We start from the raw sequence: 23,986 nt of genomic DNA on the forward strand, positions 1-23,986 counted from the left end.
AGGCTTTATAAAAACTATTTTACTGCGTCCCGCTGGGTGGCGAGCGCACATCTTTTCATAACGGCTGTGGTGAATATATGAAATCCAGAAATAGAAATCGAACTACAAAGGAAAGGCGGACACAAACCTGCAGAATACGAAGAGGGCGGGGCTTGATGTGTCATAATGAATGATTTGACCATACAGCGCCCTCTAGAGTACAATTAGTGTAAATACCTTCTAATCGAAAAGATAGTTTACATTCTAGCTAGTTTCACTTTCGCAAGAGCTAGACGGACAGAAGAACGTGAGCCGCAGAAGAAGAACTCCCTCAGTTTGTTGACATCAGCAGAAGGTGACAGAACACAGGCTGTCCTGACAGTAACTTTCTGTCTGTGATCTATAACATCAGCGGTTTGGGAGCCATGGGCGCATTTGCTTGTCTTTCTGTGCTTTGCTCGTTGTGGCTTTGTCCGCTGGCGTCCAGCGAACAGGTGGCATTTGTAGAGGCGTTTCTGGAAGATCAGCAGCATGTTTTACAGGGTGATGTGGTCCAGGGGAGTCTGGAGAACGACCCCGTGGAAAACCACAGCAAAAAGAAACATGATCTCACAGGAGACCTCATATTAGTAAGTGATCAATGCATGCAAACTAATAACTTGATATTGCAAGTTATTTTTATGTTCTGAATGTCTGTTTCTTGCTCTGGCTGTTTAACTGCTTAATTATATAAAACTAAAGGAAACGAAAAAAGCATTGTGTTTTTTCTTCTTCTTCTTCTTCTTGCTCTGGCTGTAAAATAAACGATGTATTGTTCTTCATGTATTGACTGTGACTACACTGCACTGTGATACAAAAATATTATAAATATTGACATTTTAAATACATAAATATTGGCTTTATAGTGTTCACTTATTAACAAATGCATTTTAAGAACTAATATTACATAAAGTTGTCAGATGTCTTAAGCTTCAGTGTCATGCATCTTTTATTCTCTGTGCAGATAAAAGACGAAGCTATTAAAACCAACAGTGAAAGCAGTGATGAAAAGGATCCGAACCCTTGGATTGGAGTGGTACCTGTCCAGATGGAGGAAGGCACCGTTTCCAGTAACAGCAACCAGGAGTCGTTTGCTGCCTCTGTGGTCAATAAGGTATTCAAAATGATCATTGTGAAGACTAAAACAGGATGATTAGGAAGTACTGATCAAACTGAGAGCTCTCTCCTCCATAGATGAAGCGTGCTCTTGTTTTGGGTGCATCTGCTTTGATTATACTGGCTTTAAACCAGAATACTGTCCGAGAGGTGAGAGCCTTGCTGTTCTATTCCATAAACCTTCAGTTGATTTCATAATGGTTATATGTATAAGCATTAAGAAAATTGTTCTTCCTCTATAGATGGATCTCTCTCAGGTCCTCTCAAAGCCAATCATTATCATTCAGACATCAGAAAATGTTACTAAGCTCATCGGAGCACTCCTCAGGTAATCCACAGTCAAGAAATGATCCATTTTCTTCTGAAAAAAACCCCAATATACTTTAGGAATGTGTTTTTTTCTATTTCTATTTAATAAGGGGCCTTCATGCAACGGCAAAAATCACTTACAAGTCTTTTCTACAGGACAGTCTGGTAAGATTTTCCTGATAATACATTTCTATGTAGCATAGTTTCACGCTTGTTATGGTTCATTAGTGTGGGAGTGTGATATTTCTAAATGATGTGTTGAAGGGTGCCACCTTGACTCTGTGGTCCAGCTGTGGCCGTTCAAGAGGAGGGCTGTACGGGGAATGGCAAGGGGTCATCTGCACGGGAGAGACCAACTCTCAGGTCCAGGTACGAGCATTAAGAAGACATATGATATCATCCAGGGTTACTGTCATAGCCTTACATGAGTAGTACTGTTGTGTAACCATCTTGTGTTTCTTAAAGGGATAGTTCACCCAAAAATGAAAATCAAATTTGGAAGGACATGAGGGAATGATGACAGAATTTTCATTGCTGGGTAAACTATCCCTTTAATACTTCATGTCACTTGTTTAGTTTCATTAGACAGCAAGGAGAATTTCTCTTCTTTTTAACTTTAACATTTTTGTTCATCTGTCCAGAAATATCTTCAGCAGCTCTGGAACACTGTTGTTCTGGTGGCCCTGGTCCTCTCCACAGGGGTCATAGTTCATGCACGCTGGCAGTATCAGGACAACCAGTTTAATGATGAGTTGGAGGTGAACACTGCTTTTGAAGTTGGAAACATTTTTGAAAGTTCATGTCACTAATGTGACTAATTGAAGAAAGTAGCCATGTTAACTGGAGACTGGAAGGAGATCCCGTCAAAAACATAACATTACCGTTCAAAAGTTGTGGGTTAGTAAGATTTTAAAAAAAGTTTTATTTAAGAAGGAAGCAGTAAATTGGAAAATGACATTAAAGACATTTGTAATGCTACAAAAATTTTCTAGATTTGAATTTTCTGCGAAAAAAAAATAAAAATAAAATCACTGCACATTATATATTGTGTGGCACTGAAAACTGGAGTAATGGCTGCTGAAAATTCAGCTTTCCCATCACATGAGAAAATTACACTTATATATATACAGTACAGACCAAAAGTTTGGAAACATTACTATTTTTAATGTTTTTGAAAGAAGGTTCTTCTGCTCATCAAGCCTGCATTTATTTGATCAAAAATACAGAAAAAACAGTTATATTGTGAAATATTATTACAACTTAAAATAATAGTTTTCTATTTGAATATACTTAAAAAAATGATTTATTCCTGTGATGCAAAGCTGAATTTTCAGCATCATTACTCCAGCCTTCAGTGTCACATGTAACATCCAGTCTATCACATGATCATTTAGAAATCATTCTAATATTCTGATTTATTATGAGTGTTGGAAACAGTTCTGCTGTCTAATATATTTGATGAATAAAAGGTTAAAAAGAACTGCATTTATTAAAAAAAATAATTCTAAATAATTTCTAAAAATATATATTCTAATAATATTTTCTTTACTATCAATTTAACACATCCTTGCTGAATAAAAGTATTGATTTTATTTAAAAAAAAATGTAAGAAAAAAATTACTGACCCCAAATTACTGACCAGCAGTGTATATTGTAATTACAAAATATTTATATTTGAAAAGCATAGCATCTTCTTTTTTTTTTTTTTTTTTTACTTTTTATTCATCAAAGTATCCTAAAAAAGTATCACATGTTCTGAAAAAATATTAAGCAGCAGAACTGTTTCCAACTTTGATAATGAATCATCATATTATAATGATTTCTAAAGGATCATGTGATAATGATCCTAAAAATTCAGCTTTGCATCACAGAAATAAATGATAATTTTAAGTATAATACATTTAAAAACAATTATTTTAAATCGTAATACTATATCACAATATTAATTTTTTTCTGTATTTTTGATTAAATAAATACAGTCTGAATGAGCAGAAGAAACTTCTTTGAAAAACATTAAAAATAGTCAAGTTTCCTAACTTTTGGTCTGTACTGTATGTTTTTTTTTTTAAATAAGTTATTTTAAATTGTTGTAATATTTCACAATAATACCGTTTTTACTGAATTTTTTAATCAAATAAATGCAGTCTTGGTGAGCAGAAGAGTCAAGCTCTTATTGACCCAAAACTTTTGAGTGGCAGTCTAAACACTGTACATAGTTTATAAATATATTTGTCTTACAGTCAGATCTAAAGCAAGATATTTTAAGGAGATTATCAGCACTGAAGACGAGGATATACCGGCAACCCAAAGTGAGATGTGACCCAACACAAACTCAACCGGTGGAGACAGACAGTTGTGCAGTTTGTCTGGAGCAGTACAACAACAACCAGGTGACAGATCCTCTGCACATTCTTATGTTTTTGCTCGGTAGAGTTATTAATCTTTCATAAAGAGAGACAGTTTAATCACTGCTCCTCTTGGGTGTGTTTTAGTGTTTGAGGGTGTTACCGTGCCTCCATGAATTCCATAGAGATTGCGTGGATCCCTGGCTTCTCCTCCAGCAGACCTGTCCTCTCTGCAAACGTAGCGTGCTTGGTGAGAAGACCATATTTTTAGTTACTCATCTACATATTTTTGCTCCATGCACAGTCAATCAAATCTTTGCCGGCTTCACCATTAGTTGCCACATTCAAACTGAACTAAACTGCTCTTGTTCTGTTCCTCCCAGGTAATTTTTATTGAGCTGTACCAGAAAGGATTCTCAGAATTTGTGCAATTGGATCGACTCTTCTGATTCAGACTTCTCATGGCAACTAAACCCCTCCTCTGTACTGTAAGGTCAGAATACCTCCATGGTAATGATTTTTTGACCTCTCCAAAGACTATAAACCTTGAGTTCCTGATCTTGGGTCAAACCACTTGAGAATTTTTTTGAAGGTAGGTCCTTCTACGTGGGATCAGTTGTTTTGCACACAGTTGACTACTTTAGTTATGTTTGCTGAACCGGCTCAACAATCCACCGATACACGGATTATGAAGTCATATGCACAGCAAAAAAACAAAAGTAATATTTTTAAGATCTCTTCAAATTAAGGAAGAACCGTACAAGTCTCAAATTTTTGTTTAAACAAGGGTAGGCATGAAGTTAGGATAAAACTATTTAAGAAAATATAAGACATGTTATTCAGGCACTTCATACGAAATCTGTCTGTAGAATATAACTCAACATTTTTCACCAAAAACAAACCTTGAAGATTTGATCTTGACCTCTTTTGAGAACATACAAAATGTTTCTGGTAAGACCTTTGAGCAGAAACATTATCGTTACGCTTCTTTCTGGAATGGTTGTGTGGTATGAAGCCACAAATACCGTGTCCATGATTTATTAATTAATTCTCTAGTTTTATTTAAACTGTTGCATTGTTTCATCTTTCATTTTAGTCAAATTTTGGCCATGATTCAACTAAGCAAAAATGAGTGAACAATTTAGTACAACGGCCACAATTTACCTAAACATACAGAATTTACCTAATAATTAGGTGTAACTTTAAACATGGGATAAAATGATCTTAAGTTAATCACTACTGTATCTTTTTTTTCTTTCTAATGCATGTCAAGTTTGGGGCTCTGTAGTGTAGTAGTGCTATTGTAAGTTACGACAGTGTTTTACCTTGACAGCTAAACCTCCAACTCTAATACTAGCACCAATTAGTTGAAAATGTTAATTAAGTTATTCAGTTCTGTTACTGTAAACTACCCAGTAAAGTGAAAGATACATGCGAGCATCAGTATTCCATACAAGGAGCTGCAAGGATGCCCCATGCCTGCTCGCTGCACAGAGAGCGACTTTTACTATTATTTGTTATTATCATCGCTTTTAAGGATAATTTACATGCATTTTAGAAGTGCAGTTTCTTTTCATTTTAGTATTGAATTCTCTTTTGAAATGCCATGTAAATGCTTTAGTCTGAAATCATGCCAGTCAGGTTTTTGCGTAGTTGGACTACTGAATCTACACTACCATTCAAAAATGTAGGGTCGGTTTAATAAGAAATTAATATTTTTATTCAGCAAAGATGCAGTATATTGATCAAAAACAATAAAAACATTCAGAAGTTTCCAAAATGTTTTCTATTTCATATAAATACAGCCCTATTAAACGTTATATTCATAAAAGAATCCTCAAAAAATGTATCACAGTTTACATAATTTTATGCAGCACAAATGTTTTCAAAATTGATTTCTGAAGGACAAGTAATGTAAAGTAATGGCTACTAAAAATTCAGCTTTGCCCTCACAGACATCACGTGAAAAATCTATATTTTAAAATATATTAAAATAGACATGATAATTGGTTTTCAAATAATTGCTGTCCTGATGAGAATGAGTCTTGTAAGAAAAACCAATTGTAGCTCAGCTACAGTACGCCTTGTAATCCCCCCAAAAGTTATATTCTCCTTTTAATGTTAAATTCTGTATTGTTTGATACTAGAATGGATAGATGAAGACTGTAGCTCATTTGTGACCCTCAACCACAAAAGCAATCTTAAGTCACTGGGGTATATTTTTAGCAATAGCCAAAAAAAACATTGTATGTGTCTTTTATGCCAAAAATCATTAGAATATTGAGTAAAGATCATGTTCCATGAAGATATTTTGTTAATTTCCTAGCGTATATATAAAAATGTAATTTTTGATTAGTAACATGCATTGCTAAGAACTTCATTTGGACAGATTTAAAGGAAATTTTCTCAGTATTTTGATTTCTTCACACCTTCAGATTCCAGATTTTCAAATATTTGTATATCGGCTTTCATATGATGTATAAACCTTATTCTTGAAACATTTACACTGAAGACTGCTTTTGTGGTCCATGGTCACATTTATGCAAAACCCTGCTGTAGCTTGATTTTAACTTTGCATGTAAATGTACTTAATGACAGAATATAGGGATCTCATCAAATGAAATCACAATCAATGCTTATGCCAAATCTGAGGAATTTCCCCGACCCTGGCTATCACGCTTCAGTCATGATACATGAGCTGATCTCAGGAGGGCATCTGCCAGACAGGTAGACAACCATTTCGTCAAATAACACTAAACACTCACACAAAGATGAACAACAGAGAGAGACAGTCTTGAGAACAGTATTTACTCATGTTTTATCTTCCTATGTTTTTTTTTTTATTTCAAACCCATAATTAAATATGCTTTTTATTACAAAAATGCTTTGAATGTATCTTAGTAAGTAGAAATATGTTACTCCACATGGCAAGAGAACGTTGTCTATTCAAAGTCTATGTGAAAAATAAATGGCAGCCTTTGGCACAATATGACTCATGTAGAAATCAGACTGTGTATCCAGTCTGTGCAACCTCAAACGGGGAGATTTCTCAAAAGACTGCTCTGAGCTCAAGTCTTAATTGCTTTCTGAACCTTTAATGAACTGGAACAGGAACTTATGAGCTGCATTTTTGCTTCAATAGGGTAATGTACCATATCTTTTGTAGGATTTGTTCTTCAATTTATTTTAGATGCTACATTCTCAAACCTGATGTTCCATAATTTATTTATTGAATTTAACAGTGCAATAACTGTTTGTACCTCTTCTCTGTTCAATAAACTCATGTGTAACAGGGCAAAAGACATGACTCCTCTGCCTTCAAACACACAGTTTTCTTGTCATACATTGTTGAATCAAGCAAAAAGAACATAAAAAATATATATATATATATCTTGATCCCTTAGACACACATCCCTATACATTTTACTAAGTGCTTCAAACTCAGCCTGTTGATTTAAATTTTAGAAAAACAACAGCAAAACAACTATTTTTCAAACTGGAAGAATAATAGGTCTATGTAATAAACCAGAGTGTAATTTCAATGCATATCAAGCTTTTATAAGTGATGAGCTACATTAAACTTCAGGTGCCATTTCTGCTTCTAGCTTTTCAAGAATGTGCAGTGTGCTGTTGTTAATGTAAATGTCTTAGGAAGGGATCATGCCCTTGTTCCTCTTCCTGTCAGCCATCATTCTGCGATTGTGATTGGCTCCTCTGTTCTTATTTGCTTCTTTTCTGCGACGGTCCAATATGATCTCCTGTGACTGGCCTTGTCCCTTTGGGCCACCTACCACATTACTTGCTGGTGGTGGTCTGTAGCTATCAGGGAAAAAAAAACAAGTAAAATCAATTAATGACTGACTGATCCATGCTTTTAGGTTAGTTAGATAATTACCAGTGCACGTGCAGTGTAACTATATTTCAGTGGGGTTGTAACGATTCACTCAACTCACAATGTGATACGATTCACGATACTGGTTTCATGATACGATTTTCTCACGTGTTTTTGAATAAAATGAGATTTTATAAATTATAAAAGTATCTTTTTATTATTTCTCAGACAAAATGCTGCATATTTCCTTGAGGAATTGAAATATATTATGCTAAAACTAAATTGAAATTTGAAATCAAATGAATAATAGAAATAAAATAAATCTCTTCACATAAGTACATGATAAAGATATTTATTTGCTCTATTACAAGCTGATATAGCTGTAGTTCATCATATAAACCCCTGCCACCAACTGCATCACGAATCATTTAGCATCTCTACCAACTTGAATCATCACATATTTTAAATGTTTTTTTAACCAGTTCGGGGTGTATCGTTACATCCCTATATTCCAGTCATGATGTTCTCAAATTTACCCTTTCCTGCTTTGCATAGCAGCTCTCCTGGCCTCGGCTCTCTCTCTGAGGACTGCTGGGTCCTGGATGAAGTGATCCTTTTTCACAGCCTCATTCTGATCGAAATAACACAAGATCATCATAAATAAACGGAAATGTGCATAATCAAAGAAACTGAAATTGTAATTTGTTTAAAATACATCTAATTTCTATTAACAAGGACAGAGAAAAAGAGAAAAGGCAGATGCTGAAAGCGCCATATGATCTATGACAGAACAAAAGACCTGCGTATGGGACCAAAATGAATTTAAAACAAAAAAGAGAAAGTGATTCATTCAAACCTTGTCCTCTTCCTCCTCATCCTCATTTTCGTAATTCTCCCGAGCCTGTTTGCCTGTTCTGAGAACTTGCGGAGTAGTAAACGGCCTAAAGGAAAAATACTTAAATGTTAACTAAGACGTATATATCAATATGTTTGCAATAATAATCTTTATTATTACTATAAAAAATACTAATATTTGTTACTTCTATGATTCTTAATTTTCAAACACTAAACTTTCAAGGTTTTTTAAGGAAAACCGATAAGCAATATAGGGATTTTGGTTGTAATTGAATTAACAGTAAAAAATAAATAAATAAATAAGTTATATAAATTAATTAATTATTTGCATTGCAATGCTTTTTCCCGTTTCTCTAACAAAATAGTCTTTGAAAACCCATACTGATAAGCTTCATTGGAGGGAGATGCAAATTTCTATACATTTATCACAACTCATACCTGCGGTTCAATAGTTCATCTTCTTCATCCAAATCATTGGCTCCTATTTGATTGATATCATATGTGTCATCATATTCATCCTCATAATCTTCCATCCCGAAAGCATTATCACGGTCTCCAGAGGGGTCATTCGTTATGGGAATCTCATCCACCACTGTCTGGTAGGCTTGATATCGTGCTCTCTGCTCTTCTATGTGCTGCTTGTCATTGAGCGTGGCACACACACTCTCCCCCTGTCTGAAATACACAGAGATATTAATCTCTAGCTGACACAAATCATCTTTTACAGCTTCATCTGAATATTTCACAAGCCCATTTTCATGTGGTTCTCTGATGTCAGTTTACGCTGTACTTGTCAAAGACTATTTTCTTTTGACCAAGTGGATGAGCATGAATATTTAGCAGCTTGTTTGACTAATCAGACTTAAATTAGAGTAATGTACTGTAGGGCAGGATTTGGTAATGCTTTGTAAGTGGGATTTTAACTTGCGATCACCTCCGGCCTTTCCAAATGCGACTCATGTCTAGTCGGTCACGGTTGAACACGTCAAACTCGTCATCGTCAAACACATTTGATCTGGTGCTCAAAACTGCTGGAAGCTCATTCTTCACAGGCCTACAGGGTAACATTAGTCCATTAGCAACAATGAAGTGGACCTGAACTGAACCATAAATCCTAGCATAAAAGTCACTTCAGTTGGACTTTACCTTGCCATTGCCCTGTCCATTTTGTCAAGGGAAGGAGACAGTTTATCTTCCAGAATGTTGTTGATGACAAGTTCAGAATTGTAGGCGTACTCCTCCAAACATGCCAGTATGAATCCCTCTCCCAAGTCTGGAAGCAGGTCACGGATATTGGACAGCAGAGACTCCAGTTCTCCAGCACTCAATGTGCACACTGCCCCCTGCAGACCCCGAAATTAAGAGGGTCACAAAATGACCCTTATTTTGACCAGAGGGTGATTAAAACACATTTTTAACACTTTTGTAGCTATTTTTAGCAGCTAATGAACTCACGTTGTCACCCTTACGGGGAATGTCAGTCATAGCTTCTGCTCCTCTCAACTCCTCTCTGTCTTCCAACACTCCTACTCCGTCCTTTTGGGAAAGTGCTAAATCTCTGCCAGACTTGCTCTTGGCTCCTGTGCTGTGATTGGCTGATGAAGGGAAGCTTCTCTTTTTCCCCACAAACTCCCAAGAAGACTCTACACCCTGCAACAGGTAAGACGTCCTGGTGTCGTCTCTGAGTGGACATCAAGGAGAATATTAGAAAATCATAAAGAGGAGCTTGACATTTTTTGAAAAGAGGCATTATTCGGATATTTAAAGATAAAGGCAGAATGTTCTTTACGGTTCTCTCATGCACAACAGCCTAAATTGGCAGTGATTAACAGCATAATGTTCTGCAGCCAGTGTATTTTCATGACAACGTTAATGAAATGAACTTTGTACATACATGGTAGGTATCGGATATTGGTATTAGAATAAATGAGCACCAGTAATTATGAAGCGTGTAGGAAAACAATCAGAAATTAGGACAGGTTATTTCTTGATTAACTGAAGTCATCTTCTCTAGTAGAAGCTTGGAAGATGGCAGAATGCTAGCCCTTTTATTCCTTTTGAAATCCTCATACAGTGTTCCACTGGACCAAAGTAAAGGATACAGATGTGGGAAGGCCTGCTGAAGGAGACTGATGTCATCCGCTATTGGGAACTGTTCGTCATAATCTGCCAGGAATCTGAGAGATAAAGAGACGAACAGTGCAAGGAGAATGCAATTTAGACACTGGCTGTGATAGATTACATATACAACCATGACCTTGCTGAGAAATGTCTGCATAATTTACCTTTTCTCTTGAAGGAAAGCTGTGAAGTCCTGCAGAAGATCTTCTACGTAGGATACCATGTTTTCAGAGCTGTGAAAATCAATGAAACTTAAGATCAAAGATATCTGGTATTCATTTTCCATCTTTGCTTGTTTAATGTGGTTTAAAGCATGTATTTTTTCCTCACCCCTCGAGTATGGGCTGTAAACACATATGTTGGAGCAACAGGTGAGCAATCTCTACCATTTTCTTTCTTGAATAAGATATCCGTCTCCACATGTCCTCCTGTAAACTGAGACAGATTGCATCTAGTATAACCAATCTGAATTCACAAAAAAAATGTGTTGATTGTAAGAGAACACATGCGTAAAGTTTGCCATTCTAACCTTCTATTGAAATTTCTTTTCTTCACTGCTTTCTCCAGGTCTGGAACTGCCATCTCATAGAATGACGATAATCTACAGTACATTGAGACGCTCCATTCATCGATTTTGTATCAGTAAAATATGAAATTCAGCCCTTGAGGACGCTGTGTGAATCATAGTTTGGATGGTGTGGATGCATTTGTCACCTGTTAAGAAAGTTGTGTTGTTTGAAGGTAGAACAAGCCTCAGGGAAGGTGTCCAGGAAAGACTGGATAGTAGTGCAAGTATCACACATGTACAAAACCAAGTCTGCAAGCTCCTACAAGACATAATACATTTATAAACATAAGCATATAATTTCTGCCTTTAAGGACACAGTGTGAATTAAAGGTAGGGTCAGTAGGTGTCTCTGTATTTGTAAAAATGCTTAAAGCTTTGTTTTAGTTACCTCCTCAGGCATGGACATGGCAGTTAGGCATTTGTTTGCATTCAGTTTGAGGGGTTGACTGTTTCCTGTGTTCTCTGGCTGAATACCACACTTCTGTAATATCATATCAAACACCTAAAATGTAAAGACACACACACACACACACACACTTTCTGGAAGTTCAGAACAATTTGAAGAATCAAAGCATTTAGATACATCTCATGATGACATGAACTACCTGGATGATTGAAGGTATAGTCTCATCAAGGTCTCCATAATAACTGGGCTGCTGAGTAAAAATGTTCTCTGGAAAAAATGTAAAGAATGAAATTTTAGTTTTTAATATGGAAACCATTTTTAGGTTTTTAAAAAACTATATTTATGTAATTTTGCTAATTATATATATATATATAAGTAAATAAATAAGTGTGTGTGTGTGTGCTATAATACGATCAGATTTTGTGTACCGATCATTTTATGTAGCAGTTGGGAATTTCCTTTTCCAAACAGCACACACAGATCCAGAATTTTGGGAATGTCAAATAGGTAGTTGTTGTAAATAATCTCTGCAAACACTGCAGGGGTTATGAAGTTCTCCTGAGGAAAAAATTAATAAATCGATTTTGAATCCCACTGAATACCAAATATATTGTAATCATAATGTAATTTCATACAAAACCGCCAGAACACATTTACACTACTTTTCAAATGTTTGGGGTCAGTAATACTATTCTTTGAAAAGAATGAACGCTTACATTCAGCAAGGATGAATTAAATTGATCAAAAGTGACAGTAAAGATTATTTATAATGTTAAAGAAGATTTATATTTGAAATAAAAGCTGTCCTATTGAGCTTTTTATCCTTCATGGCTGCTTTGCCATTAGAGGAATAAATTACATTTTAAAATCTATTCATATATTTTAAGTCTTGGTGAGTAAACTAGACTTCCTTAAAAAACATGAAAGATCTTACTGACCATAAACGTTTGAACAGTATCTACTGTAGGATTTATAGCCCGTCCAAACCCACAGTGTACAATTATATGAATCTTAAACAAATAATAAAGCTTATATTAATATTAGCTAAACAATATTATTTATTTTAAAAAAAGAGTTTATCAGAGTTAAGGTGTTTATATTTACCTTAGACTCTTTGTGTGTAGCCATCCTGAGGAAGACCATGAACACAAAGCGATGAATGTTCCTCTGCATGTCAGCCACAGCTGGACTGGATGAGAGACCTGACGGATCCAAACCACGCGGAGCGTGTCTCAAATAAGAGTCCAAACACCTCTGTAATGACTCATCAAATACCACCTAAATGGAGAAAGAATAAAAAAGAAATTATATGACAACTGCCTGGCCACATGTGATATTATATAATGTAAGGGTCAAAAACAACATAATTTTGTGTACTGTATCGTCATTATTATTATTATTATTTTTTTTTGTCAAGATAAGTATAACTTCATTTTACTCAAATCTCCATAAACAACTATTTTTTATTTTTTATTTTAGAGGGTCTAACCTGAACCCAGAACTTGTCATGAGGTAAAGCCAGCAGCCACTCCAGATCCTCGGAGATGAACTGAGCATGCTCCAGAAACTCCTCCACCAGCACAGGTGTGCCATCCTCAGGTGGAGGTTTATAAGCTAAGAAACATCTCTCTTCTTTACGGTCAGGGTGCTGATGGGAGACATTAGGGTGGCATCATCATTCACATAGATCATAGAAGTACTGGACTAAAGCGACTGATCAGGTGTACTCTTGTTTATTGTTAAGGAAAAAGACATGAAGGAAAATATTTGCTCACCAGTGCTGGTAGGGTGCGTTCTTTGCCTTGTGGTCCAAAGGGCTCCGTCACATGCAGTTCATCTAAAGGCACTTTTGCACACGCCATTTCACCTGCCCAGGTAGGAACAGACTTGCCCTGAGGAAGATGGCCAATACTGAATCATTTTATTTGTCTGCATTGTGTGAAAATCATAATTAAATGGTGGTTTGCGAGAAGTTATTAGTTCTGGTTTATGCTTAGTCGTACTGTTACTATTTTGATTGACAGATTTATTGTCGGCCACACTGACAGACTTAGCAGTGAGGTTGACAACACAGTGGATATATTTTGTCATGGTGGAGATTTTCCTCGCAGCATGTTACATTTAACATGAGATTTTCTGTATTTTATTTTAGACTCGTTACATATGTTGCTGTCTATCTGTAAAATGACTGACTTGCTCTCTAATGCTGCCCGGTTCAAAGAGCTCAACATCTTTATTAAACACAACACGACAACCAACAACAGTTTTCATCATCCGCAAATGATTTTAGTAAAAGGCAGACATCAATAAAACAGCACAATTTTGTTGACTGTAACTGACAATGAGCCAGAAAACCACAATGAGGTGGAAACTAAGAAAAAGTTACGCTTTAATGCGTTTAAATAACAAATGGCATTGTTTATCTTAACAACACGAAATAAAAATAACATTTATTATAAGCCAAAAAAAATAAAAAATAAAGTACCTCTTCACCGAATCTTTCAAAAGATGTTTAACAGCTCCAGCTCAAGGCATCACACATCTGCGTGTATATCCGGTGTTCTCGACGTCATTTCAAAATAAAAGTCTTTACAATTACTTTATTTTAATTAATTTCTAAATATTTTCCGATCGCGTTCTAGCTTCCAGTGAGCCTACATTTGCATCGTTGAATGATGGAGACGCAATCTTTAGAAATAGTCAGGATCAGTACATTGCCACAAAATAGAAGTATTGTCATTAGTTTTAACTTTATAATACCGTTCATATCAAACAACCTCAAAAGGTTTTAGAGATGCATACTTTACATAAAAAATGTTTATATTTGTTCAATAGGAAGGATAACTGTAACCTTGCTGTAGTCGTCCCAGTACTGCTGCATATATAAATTCTTATTTTCATTAGTTATCGTGCAAAATAAAGATAAAAAATATTACAAGAGCAACAGTGCACATTCTGGTCAGGTGAATAATTACACCACACGTGCAAAAATGTTTGTAAGAAATTAAAGGGGGGGGGGGGGGTGAAATGCTATTTCATGCATACTGAGTTTTTTACACTGTTAAAGAGTTGGATTCCCATGCTGAACAAGGACAAAGTTTCAAAAATTAAGTTGTACTTTTGAAGGAGTATTTCTGTTCCAAAAATACTCCTTCCGGTTTGTCACAAGTTTTGGAAAGTTTGTTTTCCAGTATGGCTCTGTGTGACGTTAGATGGAGCGGAATTTCCTTATATGGGTCCTAAGCGCACGTCTGCCGGAAGAGCGTGCGCTCCTGTATAGCAGAGCACTGAGATCACAACAAACGTTCACTGATCAGAGCGAGAGAGTCGCGAAATGTCACAAAAGGAGTGTGTTTTTGGTTGCCAGGGCAAGACACCCCTGCACAGATTACCACAAGAGAAACAGCATTAAGGGACCAGTGGATGGAGTTTATTTTTACAGAGCATCAATGGAGTTGTGCAAGTGTTTGTGTTTGTTCCCTGCATTTCAAAGATGCTTGTTTTACAAACAAGGCCCAGTTTGACGCCGGATTTGCATATCGTTTATTTCTTAAGGATAATGCAGTCCCAACGAAAAAGGGTCACGATCGTGTGTTGGAACCGCATGTGGTGAGTAAAACTGCTTCAAATATCTCTGTGTTGTTAACTTAGCTATCAGCGCATAAGCACATCAAGTAAACAACATGCAATGTTGTCATCAAACTGCACTTTCCACATGTACAGCTTAAAAAAAAAAAAGACGACAAAGTGGAACTTAGTCATTTTCCAAAACCGCTAAGCAAATATATACAGTTTCAGAACATACCACATAGAGATATCGTTGCTGATGCTGCTCTTGTTCAATTTCAGCCTCTGGATCTGATTCTGGATCATAAATATATGCTGAATCTGACTGTTAGCCATGGTTTGTTTTGGTTGGTTTTGTCCTCACGGTAATGTCACAGCTTCCAAACGCTCTCAAGCAAAAGCCTACTGGCGCTCCTGATTTTTTAGCTCCGCCCACACGTCACGCCTCCAGCCGGTCGTGTTTTTCCGGGAAAAATCGGTACAGACTATCTTTCTCTTATGAATATAATAAAACTAAAGACTTTTTGGAATTATGAAGGATGCAGTACTACTCTATAGGTACTCAAGATTAACAGGATATTGAGTGAAAACGAGCATTTCACCCCCATTTAATTATAATTCTCCAAATCTGCCACCAGAGGTCAGACGATGCCCATATATCACATCACAAACCAACTGAGAATGAGAAACGCTGGTTGTGCAGCAGTGGACACTCCAAACTTAATCTTCCAAATATCAAATCTCTGTTTTAATATTCTACCTATGTGATTTTAAACAAGGTAGGTTTCATAGGTTTCCATCACGATTCTCTTTTAGTAAGAAGAGGTGTGTGTGGGTGTTCCTGTCTCAACACCACCCCGAGTGTTATTGCTTCATTGCAAAAAGCCCAAGTCTCTTTCTGCCGCTTACAAACCTCAAGACACGCACAGGCCCCACTGATGGAGCGCGCGTGTGCCGCTTTCTCTATTTGCGTTGCGGAGGCTCCACCTTTCAAGCATTGCAATGACCTCAGCAGTGGGCTGAATTGAGCTGGGTGGGATTTTCAGCCTCGTAGTCCCGATCGCGGATTCGAGAATCACGATTTATGTGACGGGAGCGAATAAGCGTTTAGCCGGTTCGCGCTGAACGGTGCAGGGTTTGTGTTCGTGTTTGCGCGCATCTATCGACAGGGATTAAATAAACGAGGAATGTGGGATTTACAGAATGCCCAACAGCGTTGGAAAAAGATTTAAACCCACCAGATACATCCCGGTGTCCACTGCCGCCACTCTTCTGGTGGGATCCACTACTTTATTCTTCGTTTTCACGTAAGTTTGCGGCGATTTCATTCACGCGCTATTTGGTGAAACGCTGGGAGTGATTGTGAGCTGTTCAAATGAATAAGTTTCATGACAGTTAAATGGCCACACAAGGCCTGTGATTTGACTAAACGCCTTGAGCCATTTCTTTGATTTCTCCATTTAAACCTGTAGGCAGCTGATGTGCATTAAAAGTGTACATTTTTGGTGGGGGTCTTAAATGATAACTGGTCATTTCTGCTGAGATTTGAGTTGAGCAGAAAAGTCAGATTTTCGTCAAATTCTTGTGCTACACTATTATTTTATATGGACTGTCAGCATATGCTGCCTATTAGAAGCTTGTAGACAGTTCTGTTCTCTTCTTTCATTGCACAGATTTTTAAATGTGCTTTCAAGGTGATTAGTTTTGGCAAACTTTATATAACTGAACGTATGCATATGATTTCTTAGATGGCTTCGGTGTGCAGAGTGCATTGATCCTTGCTTCAAAACCTTACTCGTATTATGCAAGGCTAAAGTCATTACCAAAGATCAACATTAAGTGATCTTTTTAAGAGTATTGATGGCCAGGTAATTGCTTTAACGTTGAGGCGTTCATCAAGCAGTGAGTGTGATAGAGAAGATAGTGACGGGCTTTGATTTACTCTAGCAGTTGTTTGAAGAATCAGCATAGACTCAGTGTTTTGGATCACTTGTGTTTTAATTATTCTCTTTCAGATCACAGTCCAGAGTACACTGTTTTTATTTGATAACCTTGCAGGCATAAACCCACTCTTAGTTTGTTTTGTAGAATGAGATTCTTGCAGATTGAGCTGTCACGATTATTTATTTATTTTTAAATCATGGTTCACAACTGGATGGTTCACAATTTCTTCTAAGCTTTTTTTTTTTTTGTTTTTCTTTTATTTGTTACCATTTTAATACCTTTTTTGTTCTTGCTTTTTCAATTTGAATAGTAATGCAGTATGAACATTTTTTTTTAATAATTACAAATATTTAGTTTAAAGTGCTGCAACTGTGACATTAAAAGCCATGAGTTCCCTTGAGATTTATTTATAGGTTTTTGTAATGGTGTTTTTTACTTTGAGTAGAATAAGCTCTGTGGTAAATTTAAATTGATGAAATTTGAACATATTTCTCTTCAAAATAAATGACATTCACACATGCTGAAAATGTGAATTTTTATTTTTAAGTCCGAATGGCCAAGTATCCTCAAGTTTTGTTTACCACAGAGCTTATTTTATTAATTAATTGGAAAATTCCATTAAAAACCCCACTGGAAAGTCTCAAGGGAATCCAAAGTAGTTGTCTGGGTTTTGACATCACGGCTGCAGCACTCTAGTCTCATAATTAACATGAGGTCATATAACCTCATGCATAATCATTATAAAGGATATGGCAAAATACGGTTTAAAAATTGTAGATTAACTAACATTATTTGCAAGCTATACAGTACATCGTCGTCCCAGAAGTATTTCATGTTCAATACCCATTTTCATTTGATTTCGGAGATATGTAGGCACTTGTAAGATTTAGGGAATAATTCCCCTACCCGTTTGTGGTGTCTAAAATAGGTGACTTTTATTACACCACTTACTTAATTACTTTTAGATACTAGAGAAAAAAGCCTGTGACGGGGAAAAAAGAAGCATAACTCCAGCACCCATAATGAACTGGTCTTGATCAGACTATCCATTTTCACGAGTGCCCTGGACATGTCAAAAGTCTTCTTTAATGACATGTTGACTTGTCAAAAGTCTTCTTTAATGACATGTTGACTTGTTAAAAGACTTGTTAAAGACATGCTGCAGGTAACAGAAAAATAACGTGCATTGTTAATTTACTTTTAAACTATCAACACTTGTAACATTACAAAGCCGATTCAAAACTGCTGTGAACTTAGGCTTTAAACTGGACCTTTACATGCTAAATTTCCTATGCAAATAATAGGAAACCGACTGGTTTTCAGTTTCCTCTGGTAGCCATTGAGAAGTTAGATCTGAGTCCAGCATCAGACCCCCAAAACCTCAGTGCCATCTGTACATAAAACAGCAGCACTCAGGTGCAGCATCAAAGCTAATGTCAGTACCTGAGGCCACGCTTGTTCACTGACTAGAGAACAGTCATTAGAACTTCAAGACAACAAAGGCCATGTGATGACTTTCTCCCGAATGTGAGAAGTGATGGGGGATCTGGATGTTGTCAGGCATTTACACAGATTTTACCAAGGTTGTTCTCTGTTGGTTTTCCCATATGGCCTCACTACATCACTGCATTTGTGTCGAGAACAGTGGTGTGGAGCGAGAAGACATAGTCTTTATGATCTTCCCATATACTGTATTTTCCGGACTATAAGTCACACTTTTTTTCTTAGTTTGGCTGGTCCTGCGACTTATAGTCAAGTGCGGCTTATTTATCAAAACTAATTTGACTTGAACCAAGAAAAATGAACCAAGAGAAAACATTACCGTCTACAGCCGCCAGAGGGCGCTCTATGCTGCTCAGTGCTCTTGTAGTTTACACTGAGAACATAGAGCGCCCTCTCGCAGCTGTAGACGGTAATGTTTTCTCTTGGTTCTCGGTTCTAAATGAATGCGACTTATAGTCCATTGCGACTTATATTTTTTTCCTCATCATGACGTATTTTTGGACTGATGCGACTTATACTCAGGTGCGACTTGTAGTCCAAAAATAATCATTTATTCATATAAGACATTTCTTATTGGCTTTACCACTTTTTAAGACATTATCCATTTTTCCTGAGATTTAATATCTGAAAATGTGTTAGGTAAACAAGCATACTGAACAAGTTTAGTTTCTCATTTTCATAGAGAATGAACTGCTCAAGTGCTCTTAAGAAACATCACATACGCATGAAAAGGAAATTAGCCTTTGAAGTCAATCGATTTATAATTATGACCAGAACTGCTTTTAACAGTAAGTCAAAAGATTAATTGTGAAGGAGCCGCATAAAGGTCTTTCTTCAGTGCTGATAGATTTTTTGGAAATAGGATTCCACCGTTGATGTTCCGTATTTGAGCTTTATAGTGATTTGCACATTTATTCATCTTGAAATTAAGAACAATTTCACCTTTTGAAACTTTTTATTTTTTAATGGTTTGTGTAGCCGTTTCACTTTTCCTATCTGAAAGCATATCAGTGTGCACTGTCAGATAGTGTCCCCCTTTTTAATTTGTCTAACCTCTTTCTCTTGTTCCCTTAAGGGGGACAGATTGGATTAACAGCAGTCTGTGTGCAGACGTCTTGTGGTCTGCTATATTTCTAAACATTATGGTGACATAATGGGCTGTAGTTTCAATTTAAGGCCGTCAATGAAGTGCTCATCTCCATTTAGATTTGTTTTCATTCCCTCCTGTGCTTTCTTGTTAAAGGGCCTGTAATATTTTTAGCTGTTCTGTTAGATTTCATGATAAGCTCCTGCACGCTGTACAAGAATGTGTGCACACAAATATAATAACTCTTCTTGTGAATTCAATGTTTTAATGTTTAATGGAGAGTTTGGAAATGTGAATGAGAGGAGGAATTTGCTGTATTAATTCAACTGTCTGATAACACACACAGACACTGCTTTTGTTTAGCAAACTGTCAGGAAGAGAGTAGTATTTGGCTGATGAATTGCCTGTAAATCTGTCGATAATGAATCCATCAGGCCGGAGACATAAACTGAGCAGGCGTTTATTAGCGTGTGCCATTTAGAAACTGCAGTGAGATACAGTGATGGGCGAAACAAAGAAAATGAGGAAGGTGGTTTAAAGGGTAGGGGATAGAGATAGCCACAGTCACATAGAAGATTTGGCATCAATTTCCTTTTCTTAGGAACACAAAAGTGTTGGGACAACATTATTTTATATATAAAAAAGATTAACTGCGAGCAGGTTGAAAATCGATTCAAAATGTGATGATTCAAATCGGTTGAGATGCAAAACAAATCGCGATTCAGTAAGGGGTAGGAGTTTATATGAATGTATGTCTGAGGGGAACTTAAAGTGGTAATATGATGCGATTTGAATTTTTTTCTTTTCACTTTGGAGTGTTACTAGCTCTTGGTGCATGAAGAAGCCACTCTGCCACGCCCTCCTAAAACAGCTCATTCAAGCACGCCCTGCATGTCTACATCACTATGTGGAAATATTTGTGTAATGCCACCCAAATGTTCACGCAAAGAAAGAAGGCGTGGTTTAAGTAACCACAGTTAGTGTTGAAGCAGCCATGTCAGGGAGATGCTGTGTGTATCTAGGTGAAAGCAAAAGCACTTTATTTGGGCTTCCAAAAGTATGCATTAGGAATCTTTATGATTACTTAAAACAGAACAGCAACACATTTTATGGACGACCGTTTCGTGAACCTATGAGAGGAGGTCATTTTGACTTTGCTTGGAGAGTCTGGCGCTTCTGAATCAGCTACTGGAAGTATGTTTTGTTATTAAAGTATTTGCTATTGAATGTCCAAATGCAGAGTTTTGCCAATAGTATCTGTGCGTCGTGTGTGTGTGTGTGAGAAAGAGAGAGACATAGTCACACAGTGGAGTCAGCTGTCTTTTTTGCTTCAAGTTTCAAAATGATACAATCTAATTTAGATTAAATACTGCTCATGTTATGCATATTACATATGCAAGCAAATTTTTTTGGCTTATGATTAAAATGCAGTGGTTGCCTCTTATTTTAAATGCAAAGAGCACACAAAGCCTTATTTTGTTTGTAAGAAGAGATGTATTTTATTTGTGTTATTTAATTTGGGGCTTGTTTTAAAATGTCAATTTAGTTTTCTTATTTAAATTTACATTATATATAAATTTGGTTATTTAGCAGATGCTTTTATCCAAAGCAACTTTCAAATGACTACAATAGAAGCAATCAAAACCATCAAAAGAGCAATATGCAAGTGCTATATTGTTATAGTGTTATATTTCATTTTCACAAAGAAACATTAATCTTTTGTCCAAGCAATAATAAAAGAATACATTTCATTTAAACTTTGTCTAAAAAAAAAAAAAAAAACAATACGTCAATCGAATCGAATTTTGAATTGAATCAAATCAAGAGTTGAGTGAATCGTTACATCCCTAAAAGTCTGTGATGCCTTGAACCCAGCTGAAATTCTTTAAAATATTTTCTATCCTAAATCTAAGTTTCATCATCACATCCTCATCACAAATTCTCCAATATTTGCTGCATGATTCATACGCATAGTGCAGCTATAGATAAACATTTTTGTTTTCAGCTGAACTATGCTGTGCTGGCATCATTGTCAGTGAATATCCATGAATCTCTAATATGTATAACTTGTTAAAATCAGGGAAGAGTCTGGGACTAAGAATTCAAAAGTATAGCTTCCATAAATCCAATTTTTCAAAATGATACCATAAGGTTGCTCATAAGAATTTGGTCCCAGTAATAGTGAATCTTTATCGTTTTTCTTCATATGCACAGAAAGATGGAGAAAACTTGTCCTCAGATCTGTAACTGTACATAAAGCTGCATGAATACAGCCCTTAAACTGTAATTATAACCATGAGAGGTTTTTGGTTTTAGCTACAGCCTGTTATATTTTGTTCATTTAAAATGATTTGTATTTCTTTAGCATTCGCTAGAGGAAATTTAAACTCTGATTTTGAAGTTATTTGCACTTATATCTGTGTCTTGGGTATTTGTTTAGTTTTCAGCCACTGCAAAACAAAAATCAAATCATATCCGTTTCTTTTAGAGCCCTGCATGCTTGCTTAAGACAATAGAACAGCTATGACTCACTCTCACCATATGTGGGACTCACATTAGAATGAATGTGAGAATCTAATTTTGGATGTCATAGCTCATGTATTCTTAGCTAGAGGCTACATGACCGTAATGAGATCAAATCTGTTTCCCCCAGTTAGTTGGCATTAAGTAAAGGGGGTGCTCATGAAGATTGATCCAAATGAGGGTGTTAATTTGGTTTATGAAGATTGTCTGTGGCTTAAGCTAGTCTGTGAACCCTCTGAGAAATACAATTATGCCTTGATATCAGTTACACCAATACATAACCTTAAATTACTAACGTAACATTTTGACACCTGCAGCTGTTGGCTCTCACTCAAGAGAGGAATGATAAATGAATATGTGCATGGGCCTTTCCTACACACTACCATTCAGAAGTTTGGAGGTGTTTTTGAAACGATAAGAAGTAGCCTCCTATACTCACCAAGGTTGCATCTATTTGATAAAAAATATAGCAAAACCATTAATATAATGAAATATTATTCCTTTTTAAAGGTGCAGTATTTATTGGCAACAAGCGGTCGAACTAGGTATTGCAGTCCAAATTCAAAATTGGACTGGAGAGTTTTTTTTGTTTTTTTTTTTTTTTTTTACCCGGCCCTCCTCCTCAGACTTGACGCACATGCAGGTTGCCAGATTGATGACACCAACAGGAACAAGCGAACTTAACTATGAATTCATATGAAATACACTGTGTTTTCCAACAGCTGGCAACCCGGGTGCTGAAATACAGTTGGGTAAACTGTCAGTGGACGGATTTCACAAACCAAAACAGAGACAGACATTCTGACACGGAACAAACATTTTCAAAGGAGAATAATTGACTGTAGCATTGTTTTTCAGATTAACAAGTATGTTTGCTTAGCATGCTTTAGTAGAGTCAAAGACTTACATACAGTACATTTAAAATAACGGTTTTCCGATTTACTGATGCTTATGTGTTTAGTTGAATAGTTTTCTGTTGATTCTGTATGCATGGCTAAACTGCTGCATCTGGTTACATTGATTGTTGATGCAACTATCCTATCTATTCCTGAATCTATAATAAACATTATCTGTCTGTATATTGATGTTTTGAAAATGAGTCAGACAAATAAAGACCAGGCCATTTAGTCTCATTTCAGCCAGACCCCATAAACATGCCACTCTCCGGTTCAGATAACGCAGACGGATCAGCTTGCCGTCCATGTAAGTTATTTTGAGTGGATCTATTGGAGACTTCAGATTTTTATTATACAAAAATATTGGAGCGTAGAATATCAGATTCAAGGATTCCATAGAGACGTGTAATAATTTTACAAAACATTAGCATCTAATGGAGCAAAGCAGTGCTTCAAATGAAAGAAATTTCACCCCAAAATTTTTATATGCTGAAAATGTACACACCCTCATCCAAGATGTAGATGGTTTTGTTTCTCCATCGGAACAAAATTGGATACATTTTGCATTGCATCTCTTGCAAGACAGTGGATTCTCTGCAGTGAATGGGTGCCATCAGAATGAAAGTCCAAACAGCTGATAAAAGCATTTTAGATTGTTTTGATTTGTGCATTATTTATTTATTTATTTTATTTTTTTATTAATATTATTTTTTTTAGTTAAATTAGTTGATGGATTACTGTGATATTGTGTTTTTATCAGCTGTTTGGACGGCACCCTTTCACTGCAGAGGATCCATTGGCGGGCAAGTGATATAATACTAAATTTCTCCAAATTTTTATCAGGTGAAGATCTCTCACTCTCACTCATCAATATCTTGGATTGCCTAAGGTTGAGG

At 36.3% G+C, this 23,986-nt stretch overlaps 3 protein-coding genes across 6 annotated transcripts in view; 2 read left to right on the forward strand and 1 right to left on the reverse strand.

The window, feature by feature from the left end:
• Positions 1 to 264: 264 nt before the first annotated feature.
• On the forward strand, positions 265 to 7,113 carry rnf215 (ring finger protein 215). The gene is made up of 10 exons (XM_052596347.1): positions 265 to 608; positions 983 to 1,132; positions 1,213 to 1,284; positions 1,377 to 1,462; positions 1,554 to 1,608; positions 1,708 to 1,812; positions 2,085 to 2,201; positions 3,684 to 3,833; positions 3,936 to 4,038; positions 4,172 to 7,113. Exons 1-10 carry the CDS (start codon positions 405 to 407, stop codon positions 4,183 to 4,185), a joined length of 1,056 nt encoding a protein of 351 aa, XP_052452307.1. The 5' UTR covers positions 265 to 404; the 3' UTR covers positions 4,186 to 7,113.
• Positions 7,114 to 7,324: 211 nt separating this feature from the next.
• ascc2 (activating signal cointegrator 1 complex subunit 2) lies at positions 7,325 to 16,514 on the reverse strand. 4 transcript variants are annotated; one of them, XM_052596312.1, is made up of 19 exons: positions 16,376 to 16,514; positions 13,346 to 13,462; positions 13,060 to 13,218; positions 12,675 to 12,848; positions 11,999 to 12,128; positions 11,770 to 11,837; positions 11,553 to 11,645; positions 11,311 to 11,423; positions 11,126 to 11,197; positions 10,927 to 11,031; positions 10,761 to 10,829; positions 10,578 to 10,652; positions 9,931 to 10,156; positions 9,622 to 9,818; positions 9,410 to 9,529; positions 8,914 to 9,150; positions 8,477 to 8,561; positions 8,157 to 8,251; positions 7,325 to 7,607 (listed from the first exon to the last, which is right to left on the reverse strand). In XM_052596312.1, the coding sequence occupies exons 1-19, from the start codon at positions 16,463 to 16,465 to the stop codon at positions 7,436 to 7,438; spliced, it is 2,397 nt and encodes a 798-aa protein (XP_052452272.1). In that variant the 5' UTR covers positions 16,466 to 16,514; the 3' UTR covers positions 7,325 to 7,435. The 4 variants fall into 4 exon arrangements, with proteins under 4 accessions (XP_052452272.1, XP_052452264.1, XP_052452256.1 ...); XM_052596304.1 differs by having other exon boundaries at positions 8,157 to 8,245; positions 11,553 to 11,666; XM_052596296.1 differs by having other exon boundaries at positions 11,553 to 11,666; positions 16,376 to 16,513.
• zdhhc8b (zinc finger DHHC-type palmitoyltransferase 8b) overlaps positions 15,678 to 23,986 on the forward strand; it is a 54,221-nt gene continuing 45,912 nt past the window's right edge. Inside the window, exon 1 of the mRNA XM_052596336.1 lies at positions 15,678 to 15,916. The gene's annotated coding sequence lies outside the window, so the exon portion shown is untranslated. The remainder of the gene's footprint in view (positions 15,917 to 23,986) is intronic.

This window comes from Carassius gibelio, chromosome A5 (assembly GCF_023724105.1).
Source record: "Carassius gibelio isolate Cgi1373 ecotype wild population from Czech Republic chromosome A5, carGib1.2-hapl.c, whole genome shotgun sequence".
In the NCBI taxonomy this organism is placed as follows: Eukaryota; Metazoa; Chordata; class Actinopteri; order Cypriniformes; family Cyprinidae; genus Carassius; species Carassius gibelio.

What these genes read in the sequence shown, in the direction of transcription:
- ascc2 (XM_052596296.1), bottom strand. Translation starts at nt 16,465, where the DNA reads ATGAAATCGCCGCAAACTTACGTGAAAACGAAGAATAAAGTAGTGGAT. An exon ending in ATGACAAGTTCTGGGTTCAG is followed by an intron (nt 12,849 to 13,059) that starts GTTAGACCCTCT and finishes TTCTCCATTTAG; the next exon opens with GTGGTATTTGATGAGTCATT. An exon ending in CTACACACAAAGAGTCTAAG is followed by an intron (nt 12,129 to 12,674) that starts GTAAATATAAAC and finishes TTTTTTCCTCAG; the next exon opens with GAGAACTTCATAACCCCTGC.
- rnf215 (XM_052596347.1), top strand. Translation starts at nt 405, where the DNA reads ATGGGCGCATTTGCTTGTCTTTCTGTGCTTTGCTCGTTGTGGCTTTGT. An exon ending in CTTTTCTACAGGACAGTCTG is followed by an intron (nt 1,609 to 1,707) that starts GTAAGATTTTCC and finishes GATGTGTTGAAG; the next exon opens with GGTGCCACCTTGACTCTGTG. An exon ending in AGCAGTACAACAACAACCAG is followed by an intron (nt 3,834 to 3,935) that starts GTGACAGATCCT and finishes GGTGTGTTTTAG; the next exon opens with TGTTTGAGGGTGTTACCGTG.